At 61.4% G+C, this 22,469-nt stretch overlaps 2 protein-coding genes across 5 annotated transcripts; one reads left to right on the top strand and one right to left on the bottom strand.

Annotated features, from left to right (window-relative positions):
• The first annotated feature begins 583 nt into the window (after nt 1–583).
• On the top strand, nt 584–17,149 carry OBSL1 (obscurin like cytoskeletal adaptor 1). Of its 2 annotated transcripts, XM_068195620.1 has the most exons (26): nt 584–803; nt 2,010–3,107; nt 3,852–4,121; nt 4,339–4,599; nt 4,939–5,244; nt 5,334–5,612; nt 5,709–5,984; nt 6,113–6,385; nt 8,832–9,104; nt 9,836–10,108; nt 10,402–10,677; nt 10,832–11,107; nt 11,197–11,472; nt 11,737–12,018; nt 12,723–12,998; nt 13,136–13,411; nt 13,497–13,763; nt 13,914–14,183; nt 14,266–14,532; nt 14,796–15,062; nt 15,429–15,541; nt 15,688–15,841; nt 15,943–16,104; nt 16,256–16,360; nt 16,489–16,755; nt 16,989–17,149. In XM_068195620.1, exons 2-26 carry the CDS (start codon nt 2,069–2,071, stop codon nt 16,994–16,996), a joined length of 6,792 nt encoding a protein of 2,263 aa, XP_068051721.1. In that variant the 5' UTR covers nt 584–803; nt 2,010–2,068; the 3' UTR covers nt 16,997–17,149. The 2 variants fall into 2 exon arrangements, with proteins under 2 accessions (XP_068051721.1, XP_068051722.1); XM_068195621.1 differs by lacking the exon at nt 9,836–10,108 and having other exon boundaries at nt 585–803.
• A 136-nt stretch (nt 17,150–17,285) lies between these two features.
• On the bottom strand, nt 17,286–22,469 carry TMEM198 (transmembrane protein 198). Of its 3 annotated transcripts, none has more exons than XM_068195624.1 (5): nt 22,319–22,469; nt 20,210–20,460; nt 19,528–20,103; nt 19,081–19,289; nt 17,286–18,645 (listed from the first exon to the last, which is right to left on the bottom strand). In XM_068195624.1, the coding sequence occupies exons 2-5, from the start codon at nt 20,397–20,399 to the stop codon at nt 18,499–18,501; spliced, it is 1,122 nt and encodes a 373-aa protein (XP_068051725.1). In that variant the 5' UTR covers nt 20,400–20,460; nt 22,319–22,469; the 3' UTR covers nt 17,286–18,498. The 3 variants fall into 3 exon arrangements, with proteins under 3 accessions (XP_068051725.1, XP_068051727.1, XP_068051726.1); XM_068195626.1 differs by having other exon boundaries at nt 19,099–19,289; nt 22,319–22,468; XM_068195625.1 differs by lacking the exon at nt 22,319–22,469 and adding an exon at nt 21,644–21,765.

Here is a 22,469-nt window from a genome sequence, read left to right as displayed (position 1 = left end):
GCAAAAGGTCCCTGCTCTACCTGGGGCTGCGGAAGGCTGGAGAGAGGGGAGAAGAACAGATGAGACAGAGGCAGGCCAGCTGGAGACCCTGCAGCCGGTCCAGGAGAAGGATCCTAGGGTGCAGTTTGGGCTGTCTAGCCATGGGTTGGCTCACAGGGTGGGAGTTGCAGGAGAGGCATGGGCTGTAAGGAGACCCAGTGCCCTTCCTCTCACCACTGCCTGAGGGGACAGTGCCAGGTGTTCCCTATCCACTAACCCTGCCTGCCCTGTGGATGGTGGGCAGCCTGTACATCCCCTCTGTGCCTCTGGCAGCTCAGTGTCCTGCCCATCCCATCCAATACAGCCTGGCATCTCATGCAGCATCCAGTGCAGCACATCCCCCCCATGCAGCATGTCCCGTGTGACACGTCCTGTCTCACTGCAGTCTGGTGTCCAGCTCAGTGTGCAGCACACCATGCACCCTGCACCCCATGCCATGCTCTCCACAGGGCACATCGTCTCTCGCTGCTGGCTGAGCCAGCAGAGAGGCACAGCCAGGCCTGCAGCACCCCTGCAGCTCTCTGGGGTGGCTCCTGCCGGGCTGCTATACATAGGTAGGCCAGCCCAGCCTCGGCGAGGCGCAGAACGGAGCAGGCTCACTCTTATCAACCCCGCGTGTCATCAGAGGGTATTTTTGGGGACAGCAGCTGCAGGCATTTGTAACATTTGGTCCCTGCGCACTGACACCCAGAAGGGGAGCTGGGGGAAGAAGCAGGAGCTGGGTGCCGGCACTGAGAGACGCAGGGGAGAGGTGGCAGAACGAGGTACATGAGTGGGGCAGGGGACTGGGCTGGGGGGCTGCCTGGGGCAGGGAGGGTGGTTGGGGAAGGGAGTGGTTGAAGGGTGCAGTGGTGCAGCCGAGCCATCAGAGCCGTCCCTTTGTGTCCAAAGGAGCTGCTGCGGGGTGGCCCACGGGTCAGGGGTGTGTGGATGGAGAGATGAATCTGAATAGGTGCACTGTCCCGGGGGTAGGGCTCTGGGAGGAGAAGCTGGCCACAGTCCCTGTCGCTCCTTGGGGACCAGCTCTCTCTTACCCTCTGGCACATTCAAGAAGTATTTTTGTTTCCCCTCCCCCTGCCTGAGCAAGTCAGAGACGACCCTGCCCCAGCCCCAGCCCCAGCCATGGTGCGGGCAGAGGGTGGGGTGCACTCACCGGGGAGAGGCACAGAGCACCCTGACCTGCTCCTGTCACTGACCGTGGGCACGGTTACCCACAAAGCCGGGGATGGAGGCAGTGCCCTTCAAAAGCAGGACCCACCTCCCTGGCTTTCATTCTTCCCCTGGGGTTGATGATTTCCAGCTGTGGTTTTGAGTGCACAAGGGCTGGATCCTGCCTGTGGGACTACTCTCTAGAAGGGGGACCCTTTCCCCAGAGCCCCACTTTGCGCCAGGGCACGGCCCTGTGGGGCGGCCACCCCGCACAGGGGGTCCCAGTCCGGGTCCAGCCGGGGCCTCGCGCCCGTGACAGCCCCGTGTCAGCACCTGCCCGCTGAGCCGGCCCAGATGCTGCAGGAATGCGGCTCTGCCACCACCCGATACTGCAGGAATGTGAATGCCCGGCGGGTGGGGAAGGGGCGGGCGGGGCCCCCTTTGCCTCCGCTGTCCCCCAGCCCCAGCACCCAGCAAGCAGCTGCCCATGCTCCCTGTCTAGGCAGGGGTCCCCCACCTCTGGAACTGGAGTCCCCTCTGCAACCCTGGGAATAGGCTGCAAGTGTCTCAGCCCCCCCGGCGTGCAAAGAGCCACCTTTTGTCACCTCTCTTATTGCCTTGGGCTGGGATGATTTGGGTGACACTGGAGCAAATCCAGTGGGGCTGCTCTGCTCCGAATGAGGGTGATGCTCCTGAAGCAGGGGGTCCATGATGGGGATTTTGCTCCAGGTGTGGGTGCCCCCTGGTTGGAGGCTCCACATTGGTCCATCTCTTTGATGAAGCCTGAGCCCCCACTCTAGTCTGTCTGTACATCCCCCCAGGCTGATGGTACCTGCTGCTGCTCCAGCCAGCTGTCTGCCGTGAGCCTAGGGAGTTGGTGATGGAGGGGTTCGGGGGAGCCCCCAGGTTCCTGGCCTATCCACGTGCCTTCACGGTCCAAAGTGGCACCAATGCAGTCCTGAGCTGCCAGATCATGGGTGATCCCCAGCCAAGCATCCTCTGGGAAAAGGACAAGGATACCATCAAGCCCTCGGGCCGTTTCCATATGGAGTCCAAAGGGGACCTGTACAGCCTGCTGGTGTCCTGTGCCACCCCCGAGGACAGTGGACTCTACGTCTGCAGGGCCAAGAATAGCGTTGGCGAGACTTATGCTGCCACCGTGCTCAGGGTAGAGCCAGCGGAACCGCGAGAGGGGGAGGGATGCTCAGGCAGTGCCGCACCTGCCTTCCTCATTGCCCCCTCGTCCATGCGGGTGTGCCGGGGGGAGGACGTGATGTTCACCTGCAGGGTGTCTGGGCAGCCCTGCCCTGTGCTGGAGTGGGAGAAGGATGGGCACAAGCTCTCCGAACTCTTTGAGAGCAGCCACTTTGCAGTGGGGCAGAAACCAGAGGACTGGCACTTCCTGAAGCTGTTCAGTGCCCGGCCCCAGGATGGGGGAGTGTATGTCTGCCGGGCGCGCAGTGGCTCCCAGGAGGCCCTGGCTGCTGCCGTGCTCCTGGTTGAACCCCAGGCACTGCTGGATGGGCTCCCCAATGGCTCCCCTGCTGATGGTCCCGAGGTACTGGCGGAGCGGCAGCGGTGGCGGCGGCACTCAGCGGGACGGCGCATGGGACCGGAGACCTGGGTGCCCAATGGCGTCATGCCGGCCAGGGTGCCAGGGGCCAAGGCATTTGCTGTGAGCGCAGGGAAGCACGCCAAGTTTCGCTGTTACGTTACTGGCAAGCCCAAGCCAGAGATTATCTGGCAGAAAGATGGTGAGCCCCTCGCCCCTGGCCGCAGGCATCTCATCTACGAGGACCGGGAGGGCTACTTCATCCTCAAGGTGCTGTACTGCAAACCTCAGGACCAGGGGCTATACATGTGCACCGCTTCTAACACTGCTGGCCAGACCCTTAGCGCAGTGCAGCTCCAGGTGAAAGGTAGGAACATGTCCAAGGAGTGTCAGAGGTGGCCGGGCTCTGGGGGACTCAGGGAAGTTTGTCTGGCAGGGGTTTGTCTGTGTGAGAGCCCAGCATCAGTGAGCTCCTTCCTGCCCTGTGCAGCCAGGGTCACCCCAGGCTCCTCGGGACAGAGTTGTGGGCTGGAAGCAGGGGATGCTGGGCTTCTCCAGGAGCTGTGTCCTGCTCCGTGAGTCTCTTTCCTTGCAAACAGAGGTGTGGCTTCTTGGGATGACTGCAGGTGTCCAGCCACAAACAGGGAAGAGGGACAGTGTCTTGGTGACAAATTCCCCTGGAAGTGCTGAGTGATTTTGGCAGCCAGCCCTGCAGGGCACAGCTCCAACAGTCCGCACTGGCAGCTGCCCAATTCCCCCCGAGCCATCCAGCCAGCTGGGGACAGCCCATGGCTGGGGTTACCCAGGAACTGGTGCAGCCCCTGCCTACACCCCACTGCTCCCCTCCACTGAGATGCCTGCTTCAGCATGCTGGCTTCCATGCTCCTGCATCCCCCACAGCTTCCTGCTGAGATACTGGAGGCATCCCTGTGTCTCCCCAGGCTGTGCCCTGGTCCTCCCTGCTCTGAGGGATGTGCTTGTCAAGACAGTGTCTGTCTCATGGAAGCCAAGGGAGAGGGAAAAGGAGGGACAAGGGTTTGCTGCTCTTTGTGAGCTGAGTTCACCTTGAGCAAAGGGCTGACAGTGGATGCCCTGTCTCTTTCTGTGGCAGAGCACCGTCTGCGGTTCCAGGTGCAGCTGGCAGACGTGGAGGTAGCAGAGCGGGAGGATGCAGTGTTGGAGTGCCAGGTGCCATTGGAGACCATCCCCACCTCCTGGTACCTGGAGGACAGGGAGCTGCAGCCCAGCCACAAGTATGTGATGGAGGAGCAAGGGGTGGTGCGGCGCCTGACCATCCGCGATGCCCGCATCGATGACGATGGCATCTACCTCTGCCAGATGAAGGACAAAGGACGCAGCATCGCCGAGGTCTCTGTCCGAGGTGGGTCAGGTCTCCAGTAGCACAGCTTTGCCTTCCTATTCCCCTCCTTGCCAGGGTCCCCACTGCCCCCTGCATTTGCCTTCCCTCCTCTCGGCTGGTGCCGAGGTGGTGCTGGGCAGCAGCCCCTCCTCAAACTCCTCCTCCTCCTCTCCCACATCAAAGAGCCCATCCTGGTCGCCAGAATTCCTCCCTGGCCCTCATATATCTCTTCCCATAGGGGTGATTGTGAAGCGGCTGCCACGGAAGCTGGATGTGATGGAGGGGGAGAATGCAGTTTTCTGTGTGGAGACACGGGATGTGGTAGAGGGCAGCTGCTGGAGCCGGGATGGGCTACAGCTGCGGGAGTCACCCCGTACCGTGCTTAAGAGCTTCAGCAGGACACACCTCCTGGTGCTGGTGCATGTCACCCGCCAGGACGCGGGCATCATCTCCTTCACTGTCGGGGAGTCGCAGACATCCTCCCAGCTCCGAGTCAAGTGTAAGCTCCAGGCTTGAAGGGGTCCTGTGTCCTCTCTCCTGCCTGTTCATGAGGGGTGATACAGAAGAGGGGATGGAAAAGGCAGCCAATATGCTGGGGGTGTGATGCTGCAATATGTTTTATGGGAAGGGGGCTTTGAGCAGGACTCCAGGATCCCAGCCTCACAGGCATTCACAAACCCCTGTAGCCAGCAGCATGCTACATGGGAGCAAGACCATCCTCTCCATCAGAGAGAGAATCCCCAAAGAAACAGGCTGTTATCCCCATTTAACACTTCTATCACCCCATCTAGAGCCTCACTGCCATCCCCAAGCAGGCAACCTGGGCTGTAACTTGCAGGTGTGAAGCACGACCCTCCGAGTGCACCAGTGGCAGCTGAGATGAGCGTGGTGGAGACTAACACGGCTCTGCTGACTTGGTGTCCTGCGCCTGACTCCCACCTCCGCCCCGCCAGCCACTACCTGCTGGAGCGTCGGGAGGCAGAGGGAGGGGAGTGGGTGCAGTGCCTTGCCACCGACCTGCCCAGCTGCGTGCGGGTGCTGGGTGACAGTGTGCCTCGCGAGGCCGACTACCGCTTCCGTGTCTCTGCCGCCAACAAGCATGGCAGGAGCAGCCCTGTGGAGTTCCCTGGCTCTGTGCATCTTGGTGAGGAGACAGGCAAAAGCTGGGATGTTGTGCCACACACAGTGTGCTGGTAGTCAGTGCCACTGGGGCTCAGTCCGACTGTGCTCTAGCCCCAGCAGCTCGTCTGGAGAGGGGTCTGCAGGACACGTGGGTGAGGGATGGTGAGGATGCACAGTTCTCCCTGGAGCTGTCAGCTGCAGTACAAGGATCCTGGTTCCTCAACGGTGCCAGGCTGGGTGAGGAGGAGGATGCAGGCGGCCGGTGCAGTGTACAGCGCCATGGGATGGAACACTCGCTGCTGATCCGAGGAGCACGACTGGTTGACAGTGGGGCCCAGGTCACCTTTGTGTCCGGTGGTGTGCGGGACTCAGCTATCCTGCATGTGCAAGGTGATCAGGGCACTCACCCTGGGATCCTACCAGGACCCCAGCAGCAGGGGCTGTCATGCTGAAGGATGCTTCTCACTGGTCCTCAATGTCTCTCAGCCCCACAGGTCCACATTGCCCCAGTGCCTGAGGCTGAACGGCTCCGAAAAGTGCCAGCAGGGATGCCTGTGCTGCTAGAATGCCAGGTGTCCACCCCAGATGCCCCTGTCTGCTGGCTGAAGGATGGCAAGGCCGTGCCGCTGGATGACGTTATCGCAGTGCAGGCAGAAGGCTGCGTGCGGAGGCTGCTGCTCCGCTCAGCATGTCCCTCAGACACTGCTGTGTACACCTGTGACGCTGGGGATGATGCCGTGAGCTTTGTGGTCACCGTGACCGGTGAGCTGGGGACTGTGTGTGGGAGCCTGGCCACTACCTCCTGATAGTGCACCTGCCATGCTTCTTGCCCCCATCATGCGGCTGAAAGCTGCAGCCAGTCATGCTGAGGCCCACATTATCCCTGGCAGAGGTGCCGGTGAGGATCATCAGCTCCAATGAGGAAGCTCCCCACACCTACATGGTGGGACAGCGTGTGGAGCTGTGGTGCCAGCTATCCCACCCAACAGCCACAGTGCACTGGTACAAGGATGGAGAGGAGGTGGAGGTGGGTGAGAGCCTGGTGCTGGAGCAGGAGGGGCCACGGTGCAAGCTGGTGCTGCCCTGCGCTCAGACACAGGACACAGGAGAGTTCGTCTGTGATGCTGGTGGGGACTCTGCCTTCTACACCATCACTGTGGCAGGTGAGTGTGATGCAGGAGGGCTGGTAGGGTCTCAGGGGGCTTTCTTTGCTAGTGCAGGATGCCACAACGTGTGTGCTGTTGTCACTATTGCTGTCACTTGCTGCGGTGGGATACTTGTCAGACATGCTTTTGCCAGGTGCTCACCAGCAGTTTGGTTGGTTGCTCAGTTGGGGTCCTTGTGGGACCCAGACCAGCTGCCAGATGGAACAGCTCACTCAGCCTATCTGAAACACTAGAGCACACGAGAGCACCCAGCACCTGCACACCAGGGTGTTTGCCGGACTTCTGCCATGGCTAGTAACCAAGCCCTCCTGCAAGGTCCTAAAAATAGTGGGCCCAGCACCTGGCACGGGATGACTCATAGTTGGTCATTGCTCTGATAGACAGTGTTAATTGCTGACCTGGAAATTAGCAGTTGCCTGGAGACCGATGGTGGTGTTTGCTGGATGGGAGCAGGCTCAGCATACTGTGGCGGCTGCCCCGGCTGTGGAGTGATTGCTGGCATCACTGGCTGGCAGAGGATAATGAAAGCTGAAAGCAAGTGAAAGGCTTCCCCTTGCTGGCCCCAAAATCCACATCCCACAACCACAGGAAGGCAATCAGGGGCAGAGCTAAAGCCCAGTTGAAAGGTGATGTGACCACAGTGGTAAAGCCTCACTGTGGTGTTAACACATGGCAAAGGGCCAAAGTTGATGGCCAAGGATGTAGGAGTGAAGATAGGATGAGTGATAAGAGATGCTGAAGTCAGTGGAGTGGTGACTGCTGGGAGGGTAAGGAAGGGAGGGGGTTTTAGTGAGATAAAGGCAAAATTGCCAGTGGGAAGGACAGGCAGCATGGGCCTTTGGAAGAGGCAGGAGGTCGTGTGCTGTGTGGGAGTGTGGGTCATGGAGAGCTCTGCTTCCCTAGGGTGGGAGAGGGAACACCATCTGCTGAAGCTCAGCCTTTTGGCTGAGCAGATTTGCATCACTTTGACAGAAGGGTCTTAGGGAGGCCGTCTTGGTTCAATCTGGATTTGGACATCAATGTCACCAGCAGGGCTGGGGGTGGGTGCCTGGAGGCTCAGGCTGACACCTCTCTGGCACAAGTGCCAGGCTGGCTGCTGCAGTCAAGCACTGCTGTGGCATGCTTGGGTTTCCCTGAGGCATCTCAGCTATCCCCCATAGGGCTGTTGTGGCATGTAGCCTGCCTGCCTCAAGCTCGGCCATCCCCAGCAGCCTCTGGGTTTTCTGTCAGCTGTTGAGCACTGGAGCTCCCTCAGAACTAGTGAGAGGCTGAGGCGAGAGCGATGCTGCCCACTGAGGGCTGGCACATTATCCCCTCACTTCAGTGCTGCTCAACATCTCCAGCTGCACTTCAGCAATGTGATTGCTTTTAGCAGGTCCAGGGAGAAAGGCAGCCACCAGTCGTTTGATCAGGGAGCTGGGCGGATGCAGGCTCAGCGTGCGGCAGGTTAATCACTGCAAACTGGCGCCGCACTGTTCCCGCACGCTGCGGAGCAGCGGTGCGCTGCTGGGCCTGGGCATCGCAGCTGGAAACTGTCTGGGAAGCTTCCACCCGGACGCCCAGCATGGAGCAGCTGCGGGCTGTGAGAAGGGCAGGTTGCTGCTCGTCCACCATTGTGCCCCAGAGCTGGCTGTGCCTTGCGCCCGCATGGAGCCATGGGCTCGATGAGCACCCACGGCAGAGTCCAGGCCAGCTACGGCTGGCTGCAATGTGTACGGCCAGGCAGGCAGTGCTGGCTGTAGGTGGCATCCTGAACTTCTCCCAGGAGAGAGGAGGGCTGGTCACCTAAAATTTGTGTTGGGAGCCCCTCTGTCGTTAGAGCTCTGACTCAATTCAGAGGGGCGGTGTGAGCAGTGGCACACATTTTATGTGGCAAATTAATGGTGATTTTAGTGATGACTGCAATCCAGAACTGAGTCCTGGGTCCTGGTAAGCTGCAAGCAAACCACATGCCTGCGCCACAGTATAAGCAAATGCCACGGCTGAGCCATGACAGACGTGCCGGCTGGCACCTGGTGGCCTCTGAAATGGGGAGATAGGCAGAGGGAAGGGCACACCCTGGAAGAGCAGCTGCAGGGGCTGGTGCTGGCACCACAGACAGTGGTTATCAGTGCTGGGGCTTGCCTCTATGCATCCTCCCTCCACAACCTTCAGCTCCACCACAGGGCAAAGCAGGGCAGGTACCATGGGAGCAAGGGCACGGCAGCAATTTACAGCCAGTTCAAAGCCTGGTGCTCCTCCTGGTTGTAATGTGTGAGGAGAAGAGGGAGACCCAGGCACAATGTTCCAGAAGTTTGAGCTATGTAGAATGTGGATGATGTGATGCCTTCCAGCCTTAAAGCCAGCAAGTGGTGAAGCCATCACTCCACACAGGGCTGTGATGGCCACCATCACTGGCTCTGGTATTTATGTCCTGGCTGAGCCCCATGTCTCTCCGTGACAGAGGAGCCAGTGAGGATTGTCAGCTCCAATGAGGGGGCCTCCCACACCTATGTGGCTGGACAGCGTGTGGAGCTGTGGTGCCAGCTATCCCGCCTGGCAGCTCCAGTGCACTGGTACAAGGACGGGGAGGAGGTGGAGGCATGTGAGAGCCTGGTACTGGAGCAGGAGGGGCTGCAGCGCCGGCTGGTGCTGCCCTGCGCCCGGCCACAGGACACAGGGGAATTTGTCTGCGATGCTGGTGGGGACTCTGTCTTCTACACAGTCACCGTGGCAGGTGGGTACAACAGACACCTACATCCCACTCCCCCTTCTCCCTCTGCCCCAGCTCCTTGCTCACACTGTGGCTTCAGCACCTCGGCTGCCTCTCACCTCCTTGAGAGCGGTTCCTTGCCCATGCCCCTGGGTTGGAAGGGGATGTGGTCAGGAGCATACAAGCTGGTCTGTCTCCTCCCAGAGCTCTGTATCACACTGTCTCCCTACACTCCAGAGCACAACCAGCTGCCTTCCTCTGGGTGATGCCACCTCACACCTCAGCCCTGCTGTTCCCTCAGCTTGCAGCTACCACCACTGCAGGGCTGAGATATCCATGGCCGCTGCTGCCAGGGCAGGTGGGATGGGAGGCCAAGTGACACAAGGTCTTGGTCCTCTCAGCCCTGAAGGTCTGCCTCACCCCGGTGCTGGAGGCAGAGCAGCTCCAGGAGGTGCTAGCAGGGCTGCCCTTGGTGTTGGAGTGCCAGGCGTCCCCTGCAGATGCCCCTGTCCACTGGCTGAAGGACAGCGAGGCCATGGTCCCAGCACAGGTCCTGGCCATCTGCTCAGAGGAATGCTCCCAGAGGCTGCACATTGCTGCAGCTGCACTGTCTGACTCAGGGGTGTACACGTGCCATGCCAGGGACGATGCTGCCAGCTTCAGGGTTACCGTGAGCAGTGAGCTGCCCAGGGGATTCATGTCCTCACATGGGACTCACCCAGCACCACACCTGAGCCCTGCCATGTCCCCAGCAGAGGCACCAGTGAGGATCGTCAGTTCCAACAAGGAGGCCTCTCACTCCTACGTGGTCGGACAGCGCGTGGAGCTGTGGTGCCAGCTGTCCCGCCCAGTGTCCCCAGTGCGCTGGTACAAGGATGGTGAAGAAGTGGAGGTGGGCGAGACCCTGGTGCTGGAGCAGGAAAGGCTGCAGTACCGGCTGGTGCTGCCCTGTGCCCGGATGCAAGACACAGGGGAGTTCGTCTGCAGTGCCAGCGATGCATCTGTCTCCTACTCCATCTTGGTGGAAGGTTGGTGGCACAGCAGGGATATCCTGAAAAGGGCAGCACTGCCCCAGCTCTGTGCTCTGGGGTCCCCAGCCCTGCTCCCTGCCCTCGGCATTGTGAAGGAGGGCATGCAGTCGCATCTCTGTGCCCGCTGCCCCTGCCCCTGAGCAGTTCTGACCTCTTGGTACTGGGGTGAGAGGATGTAGCTTCCATACAACCCCATGGGGACAGGGACACAGGTGACAGTAAATAGACACAGCAGAGCCAGGAGCAAAGCAGCGAGCAGGTCTCACACTCTTCCTCTACGTCCCCAACAGAGCCACCAGTGAGGATCCTGCAGCCCCCACAGCGCTCACTGGAGCTGCTGGTTCAGGCACCAGGGTGCGTGGAACTGCGGTGCGAGCTCTCTGTGCCGGATGCTCCAGTGCACTGGTTCAAGGATGGGTTGGAGGTGGACGAGACTGATAACCTGCTGCTGCTGGTCGAGGGGGCCTGGCGCTGTCTCTTCATCCCCAAGAGCAGTGCAGAGGATGCGGGCGAGTACATCTGTGAGACCAAGGATGAGGCCATCTCCTTCGATGTCAAGGTGTCAGGTCAGTGGAGGTGCTGATGTGGTTCTGGCCACCAGTGGATGCCCATCCACTGGGCCACCCAGCACAGGAGCTTACCTGGAGCTGGCAGCAGAGGAGTGCCCAGGGCTGTGTTGTCCCTGCGCTGCTTTGTATCACAGATGTGCCATACCTGCAGAGCCTCCGGTGAGGATCCTGCAGCCCTGCAGACCTGTCCCTGTCATGACTGTGTCCCTGGGGGAGACGGTGACACTTTGCTGTGAGCTGTCGCGTGCGGATACACCCGTGTGCTGGGCAAAGGAGGGTGTCAGGCTCGAGGCTGGGGGCAGCCTGGTCCTGGAGGAGGAGGGTGTCCATCGCCGGCTGCTCATCCCTGCTGCCCAAGCTGAGCACTCTGGAAAATACACATGTGACACCGCCAGTGACACAGTGACTTTCACCGTCCAAGTGTTGGGTGAGCATGAGGGTAGGGAAGACCCTGGTGTGGGGCACTGGGTGCACAAACCCCAGAGACCTCAGCTCTGTTGGTGCTGGATGCTGCAGATTCGCTGGTCAGGATCCTGGAGAAGGATGTCCTGCTGACCCACCGGCGTTGCCAGGCCATGGAGGACCTGGTGCTGGAGGTGCACCTCTCGCACACCCATGGGGAGGTGAAGTGGTACAAGGATGGGGAGAAACTGCAGGACACGGGGCGTGTGCGGCTGGAGGAGGACGGGGTGCGCAGATCCCTCGTGATCCTGGGCGCTACGGGCAAGGATGCTGGGGAGTATCTCTGTGACACTGGTGATGACAGTATCGTCTTCTTCATCACTGTAGAAGGTGAGCAGGAGGTCCTGATGGGGATGGCCAGGGGGACAGGAGTGAGGTGGGTCTGTGGCTGCTGCCAGGGTGGTGTGAGGCTGGGCTGGGTGGCAGTAAGCACAGGGAGGCTGGTGAGGGGCACATGGGGAGTGGGCTGCATCTGTGTGGTGGCCCTGTGGAAACCCCTGTGCTGCTCAGCTGCAGCCAGAGGAGTCTGGACAGGGTCTGGCCATTGTGATACCTGGCACAGGCTGCTTTTGTGGTGACAGCCCATCTCTCCAGTCCCAGAGCCACCGGTGACCATTGTGGGCAGCACAGGCACCATGGTACATCGCTGCCTGGTGGCCGGGGAAGACCTGGTGCTGGCTTGTGAGATCTCTCGGCCCGACGCCATTGTGCGCTGGCTCCGGAACGGCCAGGAGGTGCATCCAGGTGAACGGGTGCAGGTGGAGGCCCGTGGGGTGCTGCGACAGCTCACCATCAGTGGGGCACAGCCCAGCGATGCAGGGTGCTACATCTGTGATGCTGCCAGCGACCGCATGGTGACAAATGTGGAGGTGTCGGGTGAGCTGTCTCAGAACCTCAGGGACCCCCAGAATGGTGGGATCATGCCACAGACACAAGGGGAGGGGAAGCCTCTGTCACCCTGCTGATGCAGAGGATAGGGTGGCAGCATGGCAGGGAAGGGTGGGAGCCCTGTCCCCAGCCCTACAGGAGCCGTTGGTCAGAAAGAGACATGTCAGGGTCGTGGCGAGACATGTCCCTGCTGCCTCCCCCAGCCAGGGGCGGTTTAAATTTAGCCTTGGCTGGCTCCCAGGCGCCGCTCCTCCTGCTTTGGCTGCCAAAGGCTGAGCTCAGCCTGGACCCTTATCAGCCAGAGATGGAGGGCTGTGCAGGGTGGGAGGGGGCCTGTTGCAGGCGGGTGTCCTGACTCCTCAGCAAGGTGTTCTGGATGGGGGGGTACATTGAAATTAATGGTGCCAACATGGCAGCTGTGCTGCCTGTACAGGGAGTGATGCGGGAGTGATGGGCTCTGCTGCTGCCCCTTCCCTGAGTGAACCCTGAGCTGCCAGACCTCTCTATCCTGCATGCCTGCCTCTCTGGGACCCCTGTCTAGTCCCACCATGACCCCCAGCCAGCCCCACAGCCCTTCTGCCCCACAGTGACTCACTGAGGGATCACCTCTCCACTTGAAGCAGTCCTATCCCTGCACTGCCCCACATTGTAGGGACATCCCTGAACCCTGCCTTGTCCCCTGCGCCCCTCAGCCCGGCCTGTGTGCATTGTCAACAAGGAGGAGGCGCAGAGCCCGCTGGAGGTGCAGGAGGGGGACAGTGTGACACTGGTGGCTCGGCTGTCCCCGGAGACAGCGGCAGTGCAGTGGCAGAAGGATGGGCGGACGCTGTGCTCAGGTGGGCGGCTCCTGGTGTGCAGCGAGGGTCCCACACGCAGCCTCACCATCAGGCAAGCAGAGCTGGGTGATGGTGGCATCTTCCTCTGCGACGCCGGTGATGATGAGGTGCATTTCACACTACACGTGAAAGGTGAGCCGGGAGGTGTCCCTCGCCCACGCCAGGGGCAGGAGCACTCTCATCCTGCCTCACGCCGGGATACTTGGCACCCCCATCCCATGCTGGTGCCACTGACAGGGCCACAGCTGAGCCCAGTGCTCCTCCGGCAGAGGCACCCGTGCTGTTCGTGAACAAACGGGAGGAGCAGGAGAAGCTGCTGGTGCTGGAGGGCGGCAGTGCTGTGCTTTCTGCCGTCACCTCCACGGAGCGATCTGATGTCACCTGGCTGGGCCCGCAGCAGGCGGCAGTGGCCGGCGAGCGCTGCGAGCTGCGTCGGGACGGCCGCGTGCACAGCCTCATCATCCACAATGTGGCCATGGAGGACGCTGGCACCTACACCTGCCTCTCACCCCACGACCAGATGCAGTTCGACGTGAACGTCCGAGGTGGGTGGCAGGGGGGCAGTGGGGGTGCCCGGGGATCCCCCTGCAGTGGCAGCGGGTGCTGATATGGGGGGGGTTGACTGTGCAGAGCTGCGGGTGAAGTTCCTGCGTGGGCTGTCGGACGTGCGAGCGCGGCAGGGTGAGCGGGTGGTGCTGTGGTGCGAGCTTTGTAAGGCGCGGGGCGACGTGGTGTGGCGGAAGGACGGGCGGGTGCTGGCGCCTGGCCCCCGCCGGCAGATGACGGCAGAGGGACGGGAGCGGTCGCTGGTGCTGAGCCGCGTGGAGCCCGGGGATGCCGGCGAGTACTGCTGCGAGACCAACGACGACCAGACCCTGGCGACGCTGACGGTGCAGGGTGAGCCCAAGGCTTCCCCACCACCTGGGGGAATCCTGTTCCGTGGGGGTGGTGGGGATGCTGGCCCGGTGATGTCAGGATTGCAGGGATGCTCAGCATCTCTACATGACAGGAGGTCCCTTTTGCTGTGCCCTGACAACCTGGCTGTAGTCCCTAGGGTGGTGGAGATCATCGTGGAGCTGCACAGCCTGACAGTGCTGGAGGGGGAGGATGCCACCTTCAAGTGCCTGGTATCCCCCGAAGATGTGGCTGTGACATGGCAGCTGAATGGCCAGCCCGTGGTCCCCAGTGAGCGCCTGCTGGTGTCAAGGAATGGGCTGTGCCATAGCCTCACCCTCCGGCAGTGCCAGACAGGTGATGCAGGCACTGTGACAGCCAATGCCGAGGGGCTGGTGAGCACAGCTCGGCTGAGTGTACAAGGTGAGGGGGAAGGAGAAAGCTGGGGCACTGCCCAAGACACAGCCCTGGGGCCGGCTGCTGACCCAGCACACGGGCCATGCAGAGGCAGAGGTGCTGTTTGTGCGGAAGCTGCAGGATGTGGTGGCAGAGGAGCAGGGGGACGTGTGCCTGGAGGTAGAGGTGAGCCACGAGGCTGCCGAGGTGCAGTGGCTGAAGCAGGGCATCCTCCTTCAGCCGGGCAGCAAGTACCTGCTGCAGGAGTCGGGGTGCCGGCGCACCCTCACCATCTGCTGCCTTGGCCCTGCTGACCGCGGCACCTACCGCTGCGAGAGCCTGCATGACCGCACGCAGGCCAAGCTCCACGTGGAGCGTGAGTACCAGGCTGGGGTTGGGGATGGAAGGCAGCGGGGCTGTGGATGGGGACAGGGACGGCACCCAACTGCTGCAATGGGAGCATGTGGGCAGAGCTAGTACTTGGCTGGAAGGGGTGCTCAGAGAGGTGGGTGCGTGGGCAGGGGTGGGAGTCCGGTACAAACAACTGGATTTAGATGAACACTCCAGCAAGTACAGACTGGGAAGCCAGGGGCTCTGCGGTGGAGCAGACACCTGCTCACAGACATGGGTCCCTCACAGCCCGGAAGGTGTCGATTCGGACACCAATGGCAGATGTGGAGACCTTTGAGAAGGAGACAGCCACCTTTCACCTGGAACTGTCTCACCCTGGCGTGACCGGGGTCTGGACATGGGATGGCATCCGGGTGAAGCCCAGCAGCACGTGCCGGATCAGTGCCACAGGCTGCAGGCACAGCCTGACACTGGAAAGGCTTGCACTGGAAGACTCAGGCACCGTCACCTTCACTGCTGACACTCTGCGCTGCAGTGCCCACCTGCGTGTGCGGGGTACGGTCCTTGGGGCAGGCTGAGGGGTGTGTGGCACTGGTGCTGTCTGACCTGCAGCTGTTCTGTACCGGGAGACACCGAGGCTGAGCTGGGCCACCCTCGGCACGTGTGTTCCCCTGTCTTGGACAGGGGTGATAGTGTGCTGGCAAGTGTCCCCTGTCCTCAGGGAGGAGATGTGAGCTGAGCAGTGGGGACACCCAGCCAGGGTCCAGAGCCAGCTGGAACACCACTGATGAGTGCTTGCCCATGGGTGGTGCCATTCTCACCCCATGCTGAAATGCCCCAGCCACAGCTACTCTTCCCTGCAGCAATAAGTCCATGCCTTTTTCCTATCAAGCCTTCCTGACCTGTGTCCTGCCTCCTCAGAGCCTCCAGTCACCATGGTGAGGGTCCCACGAGACCTGGGGGTCCCAGAGACGGGAGTTGCCAGCTTTGAGTGTGAGCTGTCTCGCCCCAATGCAGAGGTGAAATGGTTCAAGGTGAGGATTCACCCTAACCCCCTCCAGCAGCGCCTGGCCATGTCCTCCTCCTTGTTTTGTTCCCTGGCTGCTGCCCTCTCTGCCAGGGCTGCAGACAGGGCAGAGGGGCCAAAGCAGTGGGGTGCTGCCTGTTTGCTTCTGTGCAGGATGGGCAGGAGCTGCGGCCAGGGCCCAACTGCCGCATCTACTCAGCGGGACGGCGCCGCATCCTGCAGCTGAGCCGCTGCGAGCTGACCGACACCGGCAGCTACACCTGCGATGCAGGTGACTGCCAGGCCTCTGCCATGCTGCATGTCCAGGGTACGGTCACCCAGCTCCCAGCAGTGTGTGCACCCCTAAACCCTACACTGCCTGCTCCCCTCATCCTTGGCTGCCCTGGCACCCTGTCCATTTACCTGCAGAGCGCCAGGTCCACATCGTGCAGGAGCTGCAGGACGTCCAGGTGCAGGAGGGTGACAATGCAGTCTTCACCTGTGAGGTGTCACATGGGGATGTGAAGGGCGAGTGGTTTCGGGACGGGGAGAAAATCAAGGTCTCCAGCACAGTGAAGATACGGCAAGAAGGTGGGGATGCAGGTGGTTCCACACCTGGTTTGGGGCTGGGATAGGGCAAATTCAAGCGAGGGGAGTTTGTGTAGACAAAGGGGGGTCCCTGCCCCCCTGCTTACTATGGGTGTGCATTGCTGTTGCCTTGAGCCAGCCTCTCCCTCCCCAGGGACCCGGCATTTCCTGCTGTTCTGTGGTGTGTGCCCTGAGGACAAGGGACTCATCCGCTTCACAGCCAGGACAGTCATCTCAGAGGCCAGTCTGCAGGTGGAAGGTAGCAGTGCGGGCTGCGAGGTCTGGCTGGGCTCCAGCACCAGGGCTGGGGTGTACCAGGTCAGCTTGCGGTGTCCCCATGGAAGCCTGCTCACCCCACGATGCTGATGCCTTGCCCCCACCTACCAGCACTGCCAATCCGGATTGTGAAGCCACTGCGGGACAAGACGGTGCTAGCGAGGCACAAGGCGACACTGGAGTGCACCGTGTCCCACGCCCGGGGCCGGGTGCGCTGGCTCCGTGGAGACACCGAGATCTTTGCTGGTGACAAGTACGAGATCTGCAATCTGGACTGCTACCGCACACTCATCATTCACCGCGTGGGCCCTGAGGACGAGGACTCGTACACCTGTGACGCCTTCGATGATCGCTCCACTGCCCGGCTCCTTGTGGAGGGTGAGTGGGCACTAGAGGGGCACCATTGGCAGCTGCCAGTGCTGCTTTGCCTTGCAGTAAAGGGACACCGGAACCCGTGTCCCTGTCCCTCATTGCTTGCAAGAGTCTGAGCGCTGGGCTGGAGGGAGCAGGTTGGTCAGGGGTCTGCTCCTTCTTGTCTGGGATATGCCTTTTGGGTGCCCCAGCTGCTCTGGCAATGCCCCAACTCACTCTGACTCCCGTTGTTCCCACAGGGAGCTAGAAGCCAGGATACAATTCTCGGGGCCTGCATGCAGACGCACGGATGCCACTGCTGAGAGATGGGGTCATGCTACCCCTGGCATGGACAGACACATGGACACCATCCCCAGCCTGCTCCAGCCTCAGGGTTCTGCATTAAACAGCCTTTTTTTCTTCCACACCAGCGAGCTGGCATCCCGTTAAGAGAAAAGGTGGTGGCACCACTCTACATCCTGCATCCCTGGAAGCCCAGCCCTCTGGGCCCCCCGCACCCCTGCCCCCCCCCCAGTCCTTGGCTTTGCACGCCAGACTCCGAAAGGCTCTTTACTGTGTGGCTGAGGCCTCAACAGCGTTTGGCACATTTACAAAAGAGACTGAAAAGGGGGATGGCAGCACAACGCTGCAGGAAGGGGGTGCCTGGCAGAAACATGCAGTTCCTGGGGCAGCGGGGCCAGCTGGGCTGGGCTGGTGGGGCTCCCAAAGCAGAGGGCTCCCCCATCCAGTCTCACCACCATCCTGCCTGCCTGGCCATGGGGAAATTCTGGCTCACTCCGTAATAAGTTAATACAAATCACAGCAAGAGAAATATATACAAGGCGTGAGCCTCTGCCCGCAGCAGTGCTCTGGGCAGGGGCTCCTGCCCTGCCCTGCCCCAGGGTCCCCCGGCCACTATAAAAATCCAGTCGCCAGCAAAACAGCGACGGTCTCTGATGCTGCAGGGGTCCCCGCATCCCTGAGGCAGCCCAGCCTTTGCCCAAAGGCTGGAGCCAATGTCCTGTCTCCCATCAAAACATTTTGTGGGGGATGCACCTTGCCAGCGCAGCTCTTGCTGGACAGGCACCGATTGCCAGCATCACCTTGGTAACCACCTGGCCGTGGCAGTCTCTGCCCCAGGACCACCCCGGTCCAGCTTGGGGGAAAAGGAGTGGCAAGCTGCTCTGGGGTGTAGGGAGGGTGGCTAGGGCAGGAGGATCTTCTGAGGAGGCAGGTTTTGGGAAGCACTGCCTGGGAGCTGCTCTTGGGGACAGAGTGGGACAGGGCTCACATGCTCAGGGGATTCCCTGCTGGGAAAAGGGCCATGGGACCTGTTCTTTGAGGAAGGAACATAGGGGACAGGCACTTGGGGAGTTGCTGGGGTGCAGTAGGGTGGGGAGCTGCTCCTGGGAAGGGGGGGACTCAAATATGGGGAAACGTTAGAATGCAGGATGAGCGTGCCTGGGCCACAGGGTAATGCACAGCAGTGGGGGCTCAGGGACCCACCACCCCAGCAGAGCCACCTGCACTGCACGTCCATGGGTTCTGGTCCTTGGGCTGAGTCCCTGCCAAAGGGCTTCCCCAGCACCTTTGGGCCCAACTGGCAGCTGGGGCTTCCCCAGACAAGTCCCATGTGTCTCCAAAAGGGTTTCCATCTGCAGCCCCAAGCCCCACGTGGCCACTTGGAGCCGAGGGCAAAGCCCTGCCTGTCTCAGAGGTTCTGTCAGAGCAGGCTGGGGTGCTGGTGTTGCTCGAGGTCACTGGGTTGGCTTATACCCTCACAGCAGGGCCAGAGCCCGAGGTGAGGGGCACGGTGGAGCTGCAGTCATAGTCCACGTCCACCACGGCATGGGAGCTGGCGATGAGACTGTTCAGCGATGGTCCTGTCTGCCGCTCTCGGAAACTCTGGATGTAGCTCTGTGAGAGAGGAACAGAAAGTGAGGGGGGCTCTGCTCCTGGACCACTCCACCCCACCCTAAATGCTGCTGCAGCTCCTCCCTGCCCCCCCCGCCAAAAAAACAGCCCAGTGAAATCCCCAGCACTCGGGCCCTCCAGTGACTGGCCACAGCAGGGAGCACAGCCTTATCCCTCCCCTGGGCATTTTGCACCTTGCCTATTGCTTATTTCTGCTATGCCAACAGTGCTCTTGGCCAGCAGTTTTCATTTGCTTGCAAAGGCTGAAGCGCTCCATGGTAGGAATGGCCCATTCCAACTTGAGTTGCTCAGTCCCTGGGACACCCCAGTCTCATCCCTCGAGGAGCTCAGATGTTAGCTGGTGCCTGGGCACCTCTCCATGCCCCAGCCCACCGATACGGGGAAGGAATGACTCTGGAGACTGGGGGAGATCTCTACCCTGGCTGCGGGACTCACGGGGGAGAGCACGTCCCCATCAAAGCGGCGCACAGGGTTGGGCTTGCGGCGGTAAGCAGGCTCGGGGGGGTGGGCTTTGTGCTGGTGGGGTGGTGGGTGGTGGGGTCTCCGCTTCTTCTTCTTCTCCTTTCGGTCTTCCCGCTGCTTGATGCGCATCAGTTGCACGCGGCGCTGCTGCCGGCTGATGATCACTGTGGAGCAAAGCAGCCTGTGAGCACAGGAGAGCACATCCAAACGATCCCCGCAGCCAAACCAGCACCAACTTTGTGCAACCAGGTCTCCCTTGGGTGGTGTGCCGCCACAGAGTCCTGAACCCCGTATCTGTCCTTGTGAGCCACATGCTGGAAACATCCACCCCAGTCCCAGTCCCCATGTTCCCAGTTCCTACACTCACCCTATACCATGCCCATCTGGCCCACTCCCACACACCTTCTGTATGGGAGTAGCCCTCAGCTGTGACCTTCCACTGGACCAGGACACCCAGTGTGGTGAGGAGCGGCCAGATGCCCAGGATGACCCAGCTGTACCAGCACACAGGGCGAGCAGGGGCCACCTTGATGCGCTCATAGATGTACTGCACCAGGAGGAAGAGCTCGATGAAGTAGTCGACAGTGACGGTCATGATGGCGCTGCCGAAGACGGCGGTGGAGAGGGTGGTGAAGAAGCGCTGCCACTGCAGTGTGAGGACAGCAAAGAGCATCCCCACGCCCAAGAGCAGTGCGATGGGGATCCACACCGTTGGTGGGTGGTAAAATTGCTCCATCACCACCAGCGTGGCCACCGCCAGCAGCAGCCCCAGGAGCAGCCCCACCATGAAGAGGCCAACGCTGCGCACCAGCATGGTGACCAGCCCGCACAAGACTCCAATGCCCAGCCCAATGCCCACTGAGGCCTCCACGCTCAGCTGTGTGTCCAGCACCCGCTCCTTGTAGCACAGCATGAAGATGATGATAGAGCCGAACATCAGCCCCGTCAGAAACATGACAGCCTTGAAGCAGCGGTAGCCTGTGGAGAGACCACCACAGTCAGGGAATGGATGGCCAGCACCCTCTAGCTCCCCTCTGCTCTCCTCCCCACTTGCCCCACCAGCAGCCGGGCTGGCCTGGCTCACCGAAGAAGCAGTAGATGATGCCAAAAAGGCAGCACATGGCGCACACCACTGAGGGCACCACCTGGTAGCGACGCTCAATTTCCTGCTGGCAGTTGTGTCCCCACTCCTGGCCTGGCTCGTGCGGCAGCAGCTTGAACCGCAGCGTCTGCACAGTTGCAGTCATGGCTCTGGGGACTCCTGGGAGAGGCATCAAAATCTCCACTCCTGCCTCATAGCCCGCCGGCAGAACTGTGTCCCGGCACTCGCCCCACCTGGTGGGAGAGAGACAAGGAGAATGAAGGAACTGGTGGCACATGCCTGGCAGCGATCCCACCACTCAGCACCTGGCTACCAGAAATCCTGCTCTGTCCCCCCACTATGTGGGTAGGAAGGGAGGGAATGGGGGAACAGCCTTATCAGTGGGGGTGCGGACTGTCACCCAACGTGTGGCTGAAGGGATGTGCTGTCCCCAGAGAGTCTGCCTGAATCCCTGGGAACGTTGTGTCGCTTAATAATTTGTCTGTGGCTTCAATTTCCTGCCCATGCCTCTCCGGCACCCTTTCCCTGTTCGATTAACAGAAGACTTCCACAACTTGGTATTTTCTGCCTGTGAAGTAATTATGCTCAGTAATTAAGTCACCCCTCAGTCTTCTATTTTTATAGGCTAAACAGATTGAGCTCTTTAAGCTTGTGCTCCAAGGCATTTTCTCCAATCCTCTAATCATATTTCTGGCTATTTTTCATCTCTGCTCCAGCTCCCACTGTCCTTGTAAAAACATATCGGGCCTTCACACTAGATCCAGCCCTCCCATGCCAATCCATGGGGCTGGAAGGGCACCAGCTGTAGCTGGCACTGCCCCTTACCCAAGGGCTCACCTGTAATGCTGTGGCTATGCTGAGCAAACAGTTACTGGGCCCCCTGCAGCGTCTACACAGATGGAGGGGTCATAATCCCCAGCAAAGTCTGATCCAGCTTCAGTTTAAACCTAATTACAGCATCCGTCTGTCTGCTCCCACCTGGAGCCAGTTCCATCACCCCTTCACTCCCCTAGTCCCTTTATAGGCTCAGTTGGTTTAGAATGGGTTTATTGTCACAAATTGTCCCCAGGCCAGCATCACTCCTGCCAAGTGCCAAGTTTATGCGGCCAGTTCAGGACAGCTCACAAAAACAGCGCTCTGGGAAGGAGCTGAGAAGAGGGCAAAGGCTGCAGGCACGGCTTCCTGTTGCCCAGCACCTTGCTGCTGCCCAGACGGGCTCCACTGGCATCCCATCCCTTGCCGACAACCTCCTTCCTCCCTTTGGCTGGGGAAGGCAACACCAGCCACGGCAAATCCCCGTGGGGAAGCCGAGCACACAGCCTAATCCCAAGGAAGCAGGCGGGTAGGGAGTGGGCAGCCAAGCGCTGGGCCCCTACTCGAGCCCGCGGGGGGAAGCTAAGCAGGATTGGACTTTACCCGCAGAGCCCAGGAGCGACGCTCCGGCCCTGCTGGGGATGGGCGATGGTGTGTGGAGTGAGAGCAGGGCTCTACCGGCCCAGGGGACCGAGGACACGGCATGGAACGGCTGGCCGGCCGGTGTGGGGATGGCATGGGACTACACGGGATGCCGGGCAGGGCTGCGGGCAGCGGTGCGGGCGGCTCGCGGCGCCCATTGGCGCGGGCACTGTTGCTAGGGGAGCCCAGCGCCTGCTCATTGGCGCCGGGACCTACCCACCTGCTGCCGCCCGCCCCGGGCCCCCGAACCCCCTCCCCTGCCCGCAGGCCACGGCGCGGCGGGGGCCGGGAGCAGCGCCCGGGCCGCGGCCCCGCCGCGGCGCCCCCATCGCCGCCCCCCGGCCGGGCCCCGCTGCACCCGCCGGGCCCCGGGCCGGGCGCGGCGTTGCCGAGCGACGGCCGCAAAGGCCGCCGGGGCGCGGGGCCGCTCCGCCCCTCTCTTTGTTCGGGGCGGGGGTCCCGGGGGCGCTACGCCCGGTCCCCCGCACGCCCATACGAGGTTCCGCGCTCGCTTCCTCGGACGACGGAAGGATCGGGAACCAGGTGCCCCAGCCCTTCCCCCGAGGGGTCCGGCGCGTCACCCGCCTGCCGGATTCCCTCGTGCTGCCCCCCCCTTGCCGGTCCGCCCGCTCCCACCTGCGCTCCCGGCGCGGCAGCGGCGGCGGCCCCGCGGCGCCCGGCGCTCCCGGCGCTCCCGGCGCTCCCGGCCGCGGACCCCGCGCATGGTGGCGGCGCGGCCGCCGCGCGGTGCTGAGCGGACAGCTCCGCTGACGTCACCGCGCCGTCA

Source organism: Anomalospiza imberbis, chromosome 7 (assembly GCF_031753505.1).
Source record: "Anomalospiza imberbis isolate Cuckoo-Finch-1a 21T00152 chromosome 7, ASM3175350v1, whole genome shotgun sequence".
NCBI lineage: Eukaryota > Metazoa > Chordata > Aves > Passeriformes > Viduidae > Anomalospiza > Anomalospiza imberbis.
Note: the sequence above shows the minus strand (reverse complement) of the source record. Positions and strands in the feature narration are given on the sequence as shown.

What these genes read in the sequence shown, in the direction of transcription:
- OBSL1 (XM_068195620.1), top strand. Translation starts at nt 2,069, where the DNA reads ATGGAGGGGTTCGGGGGAGCCCCCAGGTTCCTGGCCTATCCACGTGCC. An exon ending in AGTGCAGCTCCAGGTGAAAG is followed by an intron (nt 3,108 to 3,851) that starts GTAGGAACATGT and finishes TTTCTGTGGCAG; the next exon opens with AGCACCGTCTGCGGTTCCAG. An exon ending in CTACTCCATCTTGGTGGAAG is followed by an intron (nt 10,109 to 10,401) that starts GTTGGTGGCACA and finishes CGTCCCCAACAG; the next exon opens with AGCCACCAGTGAGGATCCTG.
- TMEM198 (XM_068195624.1), bottom strand. Translation starts at nt 20,399, where the DNA reads ATGCCTCTCCCAGGAGTCCCCAGAGCCATGACTGCAACTGTGCAGACG. An exon ending in CATCATCTACTGCTTCTTCG is followed by an intron (nt 20,104 to 20,209) that starts GTGAGCCAGGCC and finishes GTCTCTCCACAG; the next exon opens with GCTACCGCTGCTTCAAGGCT. An exon ending in GGGCTACTCCCATACAGAAG is followed by an intron (nt 19,290 to 19,527) that starts GTGTGTGGGAGT and finishes TTTGCTCCACAG; the next exon opens with TGATCATCAGCCGGCAGCAG.